This window comes from Corapipo altera, unplaced genomic scaffold, assembly GCF_003945725.1.
Source record: "Corapipo altera isolate COAL_440 unplaced genomic scaffold, ASM394572v1 74, whole genome shotgun sequence".
Taxonomy (NCBI): Eukaryota; Metazoa; Chordata; class Aves; order Passeriformes; family Pipridae; genus Corapipo; species Corapipo altera.
Window position 1 is genome coordinate 3,586,101 of NW_020884934.1, and position 9,183 is coordinate 3,595,283.

The window sequence follows — 9,183 nt, forward strand, 5'->3', positions numbered from 1 at the left end:
GAAATTGATCTTGTCTTTTGGAGAATCCCTCTGAAAATGCTGCTCAACCTTCATAGCTGCTGTGTTGTGTTTGGTATGGGAGAGTTGCCTGGCACCTGTGTGAGGATGCCAGGTCTTGACGATCCAGAGGCATGAATAAGCTAAGCTTCAAAATAGGGGTGTGGAGGGGGCATTTAACTGCTAAAGTGATTTCCTAGGGCTCAAACCGCAAACTTGGGGCCACAGACAAGTCTGGATGCAGCTGTTTTAAGGTCCCTCTGCTTCTGGTTAATTGTCTTCATCATAAAATCGTTCAAGTTTTGATTTTGCTTCTGGAAGTTCAATACTTTAATCTGAAAACGCTGGTTTATTTAGAATTATTACAGTCCTGTAAATTCTTAATGTTCTTTGAGTTTCCTGTTACACAGCTGGATTGTGAGGACTAAATATTGAGTTTGGAGCCCAAGGGGAGATTGAGGTGCAGGGGTCAAGGAGGCATCTAAGAACTAGGTAGACCTCAAAAGACCAAAGAGGTGCTCAAGGGGGCTTGAAATACTCTAAGTTTAAGACAAAGGCCGACTTTGAGGTTCTTGAGTATGCAGGTAACTTTGTACATACTGAATTTTGTATGTTGGGAAGTTGAAAAGATCATCGGGAACTGTTTTTAGAATTATGTAGGAAAAAATAACCATCAATTATGAGAGGTATAAAATACATAAATATCAATTTGTAAGTATATTTATATAAATAGATATAGAGGTTATGAAATGTAGTTGAGTGGGAGGTACAGTGAAACTGAATGTCTATCCTATGGTTACTACGTGCTGTTGTCTATTTTGACAGTATTTATTATTTATGTATTTCAGGCCATACATGTCACCTTTGGCTCTCAGCATAACCAACATTATTATTGTAAGCTAACTTGCTGAAAAATTTAGTGTAGGATTGTGGGGGTAGAGTCAGTTAATGCAGTAACCAGTGTCATTTTAAGTATGTAAATATCCTTTACATTGATATAGTTTATGACTCTGCTAACCTACAAAACAGCTGCTTCTACAGATGGCACTAAAATGTATTATGTGTTTGCTGTATTGTAATTTCTTATTTATTTTGCTTAGTGTTTGAAGGAATTGTGGTGATTTGACCATGACTGGACACCAAAGCTGCTCTGTCATGCCCCTGCTCAACTGAACAGGGGAGAGAAAATATAACAAAAATCTGGTAGGTCAAGAGGTTCTCTTGTAATGACTCCTTCAATTAAGACAGCGGTTTAATATTCCAAGAGTTCTATTCACCTTTAGGTTCATATAAGCTAATAATTTTCCTGTGTCTTCCCCTTTAGGAATGCTAGTTTAAATTCCTGCTCAATGCTCAAGTCAATTAAAAGTTTGTATAAAAACTGTAGGGAATTCTGACTTGTGAGAAAGGAAAAAAAAACCTACTTCTGAAATAATTCCCTTTCTCCCACCACTACCTCCAAAGGGGAAGCACTTGCAAGGTGCATGTATAATCCTGCTGAAAGGGCTGGCCTTGATTTAAAACATTATTATTATTCCCTTGAAGGCTGCAAATCTAAAAAGGTTTGTTGAAATACGAGCAAAACAAATTTATATTTCTCAGATGCATTTTCTAATTTTTAGTTTGCAGGATTGAGATGAATAAATTCAGAATTTCAACAGCTAAATTAACATGGTGACATGTAGGTAGTCCCATTTTTGAGGATTTTGCTCTGTAAGCTCCACAGATAAGCAGAATGATGCACTACATGTTGTGATGGGAGGTCTGTCTTATACATGAAGAGGGTGCAAGTAACTGGATGTATGGAATGTAATTTGGCCCAGCAGACAATAAGCATTATTATGTTCAATCTTTCCAGATGCTTTAGGACTCAGTTTTTATCTGAATGTAGGACTTGCAATTCATGGGCAAAATTGGGTCAGCTGTTTCTGGTTTATTTGGAATTCATTGCTCCAGCTCAAGAGAGCAGCTGTTTCTCAAGCTGGATGTGTGTTGGTTTTCCTTTTAATGAACCTGGAGATCTGCAGGGACTGTTTTTAGATTTCAAAGAGGACACAAGCATGTAAAGCATATGGGTAGTATGGGGGGTAGGAATGTGTTCTCTGTTCATGTAAGTGTTCTGTCTTAGGTTTACATGATCTTGAGGGCAGGCATTTGTTACTACAGGTCTGAACAGAGCCCACCACAGTGACCAGTTTGGTGGTTTGTGCAATAGCATCATCAGTAATTTTAACTTGAATCTGCAGGTGACTGTTTGTGTGTCTTTACAGAATGTAAGTCTTCGTGGTTTTGAAATCACAGGCAGCTGTAGCACCAAAATGTGGCCTCCTTACACACCCATATTAAAACATGGGGTTGATGAGAGGGCTCCTTTTTTTGCCACACCGACGTCAAGTACTCATTTGCCTCTTAATTTTTCTTGGCACATAGCTCAACTGAAGCTCCTTCTGCCTTCTTTCCCCTTTTTTTGTTCATCTTTCCTCATTTTCCTTTTCTCTCTCTCACTCATAAAGTGACCATCACAGGTTTTTCTGCCCCTGGCAGAGAAAATACTGCCAAGTGGAGGAGCAGCACAAGGCTGAGGCCTTGCATGTGGTAAAAAAAAGCAACTTTGACTTATAGAACTTAATTAGGCATGTGCTGTCAGATTTCCCACTCCTGGGGACATGTATCCCTTGCTTGGCATTAGTTCTTAAGGGGTCCCACGGTTCCCTCAGTCACAAGTGGATGATTTGCTCGATGCCGCAGGGGCTGCATCTCAGATATTCAAAAACGAGTTGGTCCAGCAACCACCATAGAAGCTTGAAGCTTCTCAGTTGACTTCCAAAGGCTGTTTCCACCGCGAGCATCTCCCTGGAAAACAGCAGGCACACTGAGCCATTCCTGAGGATCTGGCGCACAGCTGGATCCTGCTGGAAGCCTTGTTTGTAGGAGTCCTCCAACTCCAGGCACACCCTGACAAGACTGGGTGTGTGGGCTCTGCATCGACGATGGGAAACTGTCATTAAAGTAAACACTGGTGGGAGGTTTGCTTTCTGTTTGCCTTCACTTGTGAGGAGGGGCCCTGTCCGTGTGCCCTGAGCCAGCACCCAGGGTCAGAAAGGTGCTTCCTGGCAATGTCCCACTGGCCCGAGGGGTGAGGGGAGTAAAACTAGAAATCACAGAATAACATCACAGAACATCCTGAGTTGGAAGGGACCCACAAGGATCATCGAGTCCAACTCCTGGACCATCCTGATGTTCACACCATGTGCCTGAGAGTGTTGTCAAATGCTCCCTGAGCTCTGTCAGCCTTGGTGCTGTGCCCACTGCCCTGGGGAGCCTGTTCAGTGCCAACCTCTGGGTGAAAAACCTTTTCCCGATATCCAGCCTAAACCTCCCCGGATAAAGCTTCACAAAGCAATTTCCTTGGGTCCTGTCCCTGGTCACGAGAGTGAAGAGACCTACAGCTGCCCCTCTGTTCCCTCATGTGGGTGCCTTAAGGTCTCCCCTCAGCCTCCTCCAGGCTGAACAGACCAAGTGCCTTCAGCCACCCCTCATTTGCCTGCCCCTTCCCCATCTTCACTGCCCTCCTTTGGACACTCTGATGGCTCCATATCTTCCTTATACATCGCTGTGCCCCAAAACGCCCCAATATCGCAGGTGAGGCCAGCCCAGGTCAGAGCAGAGCGGGACAATCTCCCGCCCAGCCGGCGGGAGGGGAGGGCGGTTAATTACAGAGCTGTTTCATTACAAGCCCTTCACACGCACACAAGATGTAACGTATATAACGGGCTGGGGGGGGCGGCCACAGCCCGCTGACGTTCCTCAGGCTGCCATGAGGAGCCCGGAGGCTCCGACACGGAACCTCGGCGCCCGCCGCCATTTCCACCCGGCGCCCGTGGTCGCACGGGGGCGGCGCTGCCGCGGCGGCCATGGCGGGGCCGGGGCTGAGCGAGCGGGAGCGGGCGGGCTGCCGGGCCCTGCTGGAGCTGCTGAGCACCGAGGAGCTCATGGCGCTTACCGACACCGTCACCAGCCGCATGGTGCACCCGGAGAGCCGGCAAGGTGCGCGGGGGGCTCCGGGCACAGCGGGGACCGCCTGCCGGGCGCTGCCCCGGGCCCGGCCCCCGTTGTGGGGGTGCCCGGGGGGTTCCGGGCACCCTGCCCGGCCGGCGGGGCTGTGCCTGTCGGGGGTCGCCGCTGGGAGCCGGGGTTGGGCTGCTGAGGGTCTGGGAGTCGTTCAGGCCGAGGAACTCGCGGTGGCTGCTGGTGTTGCCCTAAAAGCGGCGCTTAAAGGAAACTTTTAAACACTCCATTTGTAAGTTTTAGAAATCAACGCTTTTATCAGGCCGCGCTGCACGGTCACAGCAGCACAGCCGGGTGGGTGCCCTGCGAATCGTTTCTCTGCGAGGTTTTCACTGCAGGTCATTTGTCAGCATCACATGGTTATTCATTTTTCCTTCCCCGCCTCCCTGTTACGTATTCATAACCATTCCCAACACTTATTAGCATATATGCATGTCCTTATAAAGGTCTCTTGAGGGTCTTGGTGGTCTTCGGTGTCTTCTCTGTCTGAATCCACCCCCGCCCCCAAGTTCTAAGTGACCGCTTTGTAAACTCCTTCAGGACAAGTTAAAAAGTACCTGGGTGTTTCCTCGCTGGCTGCCTCAGTTCCCCTCACCGATGCTTCTTTAAATCACTTAACTCTGTAGTTTTTTCGTTGTAAATACTGTCAGTTCTTGTTACATCTCTAAACCCCTAAACTAGGAGGTTTTTCAGCTTTCCAGCGCTTCTTTTTCCTCCCTTAGAGCCCCCCACTCCTCCGGACAGCTCCTGCTGTGCCCCTTCAGAACGTATTTAAAGCTCAGGAGTCTCTTGCTATTGGTGTTAATGACATTTGCTTTCAGGTTTTGAAAGGGTAAAACACAAATCTAACACTGAACTTAGCTCTTCCCAGAACAGAACCCTCCCGGTTGTGACCACCCTCCGTGGCTTTGCTGAGATTTGTTTCATAACCGTTATTTTTTTATAAGAGTTGTTTTATTATTTTATTAGGGTTATTTTATTATATTATTATTTTTATTAGGTTAAGTTTTTTAAGCCTAACCCTCTCAATATGTTGCTCTGAAATATATTAATCCCAAAACCTTGAGTTTGTTTCATGTGATATAACTGAGACATGTAAGATTTGCCAAACCTATTTCTTTAAAAGATCTTTTGCCTGTAGGCTTGTTTCTTGCCTTTTTGTCTAGTTTTTGCTGTGGTTGTAGGCTACCTTACAAGAATTTTTTTTTTAACTTTAGCTATTAGTTTCTTCTTGTTTAGATTTAGGGTTTTTATAAGTCCTTTGTTAAGTACCAGCCTCAGTGCAGGTGAGAACTCTCTGCTGCACCTGCTTTAAAAGTGAGTTTAAGTTTGTTGCGTTTCCGAATTCTGCCACTGACTGAGACCTTTGGTGTTAGAACTCTTGTTCAAGGAACTGCACAAGGAATCAGAGATTACCTTGGTTACTTCTCTGTCTACATTTCTGTCCATTTTCTGTTCTCAGGGGACATTTGAAAACTTGCATTTTCTTCAGAATAACAATGTGTTCTTTGACCAAATCCTGTGAGCTACCCATTAATGGAGGATGTAAGATTCACATCCCATGTTCAGAGGAACCATAAAAGCCTGATTTTTCTTTTGCTGTGTAATCTTGCTTCCAAGAAGACAGCTAGGTGGCTTCTTTTGAAATATCCCAGAGCTTCTCAAATGGAGAAGGAAACCAAGAGCAGCCTTTGCTAAAGGGCTGTGTGGTGACATAAAGCAGGAACCCCTCAATGATTTCATGTTAAATGACCTTATGTTGAAGTTAAATATAGGAGTGCATTGTGTGCAAGAATTGTTACTCTTCTTGAAGCACTTGAGATTTATAAGCTCCTTAAGAATATTCGAAGAAGAAAAATATTTGGAAGAAAAATTTGCATCCTTTTCATCAGTCTTAAATAATACATACTAAATTCCAAGCAGTCATGGATACTGGAATTAGGGATTACAAGGCAAAAAAGTATTTAGTAAAAACAGCACTGTTTTCCAAACATGTTTGCAAGTCTTTGGGTGTGTTCTGTGTCTAATTTGAGTTTTAATTGTGAGAGAAGCACCTGCTAACTTCCATTTCTTTGCTTGCAGAAGCCATTCACGCCATTCTGGTTTACAGCCAGAACGTGGAAGAACTTCTGAGACGCAGGAAGGTTTATAGAGAAATAATCTTTAAGTATTTGGCAGCACAAGGAATTCCAGTCCCTCCTTCCTTGGAGAAACATCTGCTCATTGACCGTGTGAGGCAGTTCTGGAGTGGGCAGCTCTCAGCTCGAGCCTTGGAGTCGGGGCAGACAAAACCACATGCAGAGGTGAGTCCTGCTCTCTGGAAAACCCGCGGGTGCTCAGCTCTGCTTTGGCAGGATGCCTCGTGGAAATGTTGTAATCCACCTTCAAAATGGGGCCCTTCAGATGCTTTAGGAAGATACCGGATCTTTTTAACTCTTGGTTGGTTTGGGTTTGGTTGGGGTTTTCTTGTTTCTTTGGTTTTTGGTTTTGTTTTATTTTTGTTTGTTTGGGGGTTTTGTTTTTTGTTTTGGTTTGGGGTGGTTTTTATTGTTTTGTTTGGGTTTTTAATTTTTGTGAGTTTTCTTTAATTACATCGTTTAAAGGTGTCTGTGCCAGTGTATCACTTGCAGAGCACAGTGTTCTGCTCCGTTTCACACAGTATATTAGTGCATTTGAACTCAAATGCGTAGGGTCTTCTCCAGGGTTTTAATTTTTAAATTGTACTGTGAGCTAAAATAGGGGATATTCCCAAATAACTTTTTTGCAGTTACAGCTCAGGCTGGATTTTAGCAAATTTATATATCATTGAATTGTAAAGTTTGTAGCAGTGCCAGGTCCCTGTGCTTTGTTTTCCTTTGATATTAGTAACACTTAACACAGTGTAACTAAATGTGTTTTGGCAATTCCAGCTATTTTGAAGATCAAAACTTTGACATTTAGCAAATCCTAGTGGTGTGATGAACTTTCAGTATTTTATTTGTCTTGGGTGTAACACAATTAGAAGTTAATTACAGTTGATGGTGAAACAAATACAGCATTTCTATATAGAAGTCTCCAAACTTTTCATGGTTAATTACTTAAAACTTAAAACAGAGATAATTTATTACTTACTAGATTTTGGAGTTAACAAACTTGGTGAAGAATACAAACATCGCTTTTTAAAGTTACCAAACATCTTTTGGATGATTTTTGGCAGTCTTACTACCAAAAAGAGCTAAATTTTAAGTACATCATGTGGTGGAGAAAAAGTTCTGGAACACATTAATGTTTTGAGTTTCAGTTCTTCCTGGATTGGTTGTGCATTTTATCACATCCCACTGACACAGGGAAAATTGGCATTATTCTGTCAGCATTAGGATTTGAATATTCAAAAGGTAACTCCTCAATAAATACTATTTGTTCTTATCAACTACTTCTCAGCAGATGGAGAAACCAACACAATTCACCAAATTAAAAGGTACCAAAAAGAAGAGGCTGAAGGCAACGTGAAAAAGGAAAAGCCTGTCAACACAATTGCTTATTTATAAGCAATTTTCAGTAAATTCATGTGCCTTAATATGAGATTGGCTTTGTAGGTTGGGTCTGGAGCATTCTTTTGGAAATGTAAAGGACAACAAAAAGTTACTAACCCAGACACTTTATTCAGCAGAAACTTTGTCTCAGTATGAGAATCTTAGTCTCATGGATATTGTTGAAAATCCTTCCCCTGCCCCTTTTCACTAGAACCAGGATTTTCCTCTTTGTTTATAAGGAGACCAAGACAAAACTGAAGCACTCTTCTAATTCAAAGAACCTGTCTAGGTTCTCTATATAAGATAATCATGTTCTGAAAAATAAACGAGATTTTACTTTAAGCTTTCTCTGTCACAAAACACTTGAAGAATACTTAGAATGTTCAGAATAAGTATGTGCATGATTTTATGTTCTGAGTGGTAATTTTGCATTTTAAGGCTAAATAGTTCTAAGAAAAAAATTTTGTTTGATTGCAGAGTCATGGAGAGGGAGGAAAGCCACCAGAAGATGACATTGGTGGTCTGGGAGGACAATTCTGTCAGTGGTACTTTGAACTCCTGAACTCTCAACATCCCTTGGGAGTAACATGTGAAGATACATGGGGACCACAGCATTTCTGGGAGGATGCCAGAATGAAATTCTGCTATGACACTTCAGAAAAGAACATGGAACAGTACGTTGGTGCAGACATGGTGAGCCTGCGGCTGCTCTCCTTGGTGAAGGAGGAATGTCTTCTCTTCAACCCCAACCTGCATGGCAATGGCCTCAAATATGCCATGTCTCCTCATGGCTTGGTGCTGGTGGCAGTGGCTGGCACAGTGCACAGAGACAACACTTGTTTGGGCATCTTTGAGCAAATCTTTGGACTCATCAGCTGCCCTGTCAGGAATAACACCTGGAAAATAAAACTTGTGAATCTTAAAATAGTCGGACAGAATGCTCTGGAGCCTGGGATGCAGATTGAGAAACCCTCCATAAAATATGAGCTGAACCAACTGAGAGAGTTCTATGATGGGAAGGAACTGACCGTGTTTGAACCTCAGAAATTCTGAGATTTCTCAGAAATTTTTTCACACTGGGTGAGGGGTGGATGCTTGCACCCTTTTCTGAGTGAGACTTTCTGGGTGGCACACTGAGATATGAAGTCTAAAGTATTAACACAGGGATTACTTGTGGGCACCTTTCCAAAAGCTATCACATATTTCAGAGTATTACTTCAGGTTTTGCACTGCAGAGTGGAGTTAGTTTGGTTATCCTGGTACAAAACATGGTTACATTTCACTGTGGGCTGGCAGGAGTGTGGAACAGGTGACCTGGGGTTCACAAACTGCACATTCCTTCTCTTCAAGACACCAGTTTAAACTCTTACCTGAGATGGAGTAGGAAGTCATTGGCAGGTGTCTAAATGGACATCTAAGTCCCAAGAAGCTTTTGGAGAGGGCAGACAAAATTCTGTGAGTGGAGGGATGGAGGCAGCTGCCATTTATGTTCTGAATGTGGTTTAATGGGACATTGCAGGGAATTTAACACTGTTGAAGTCTTTTTTGGTTTGCCTTTGGATGTATAACTTTCTTTCCTTTTACCTTACGGTTCCAACTTCGTAAT

At 43.2% G+C, this 9,183-nt stretch overlaps 1 protein-coding gene across 1 annotated transcript; it reads left to right on the top strand.

Annotated features, from left to right (window-relative positions):
- Nucleotides 1-3,895: 3,895 nt before the first annotated feature.
- On the top strand, nt 3,896-8,963 carry CUNH3orf38 (chromosome unknown C3orf38 homolog). The gene is made up of 3 exons (XM_027660015.1): nt 3,896-4,044; nt 6,148-6,368; nt 8,055-8,963. Exons 1-3 carry the CDS (start codon nt 3,912-3,914, stop codon nt 8,628-8,630), a joined length of 930 nt encoding a protein of 309 aa, XP_027515816.1. The 5' UTR covers nt 3,896-3,911; the 3' UTR covers nt 8,631-8,963.
- Nucleotides 8,964-9,183: the final 220 nt, after the last annotated feature.

What these genes read in the sequence shown, in the direction of transcription:
- CUNH3orf38 (XM_027660015.1), top strand. Translation starts at nt 3,912, where the DNA reads ATGGCGGGGCCGGGGCTGAGCGAGCGGGAGCGGGCGGGCTGCCGGGCC. An exon ending in GCACCCGGAGAGCCGGCAAG is followed by an intron (nt 4,045 to 6,147) that starts GTGCGCGGGGGG and finishes CTTTGCTTGCAG; the next exon opens with AAGCCATTCACGCCATTCTG. An exon ending in AGACAAAACCACATGCAGAG is followed by an intron (nt 6,369 to 8,054) that starts GTGAGTCCTGCT and finishes GTTTGATTGCAG; the next exon opens with AGTCATGGAGAGGGAGGAAA.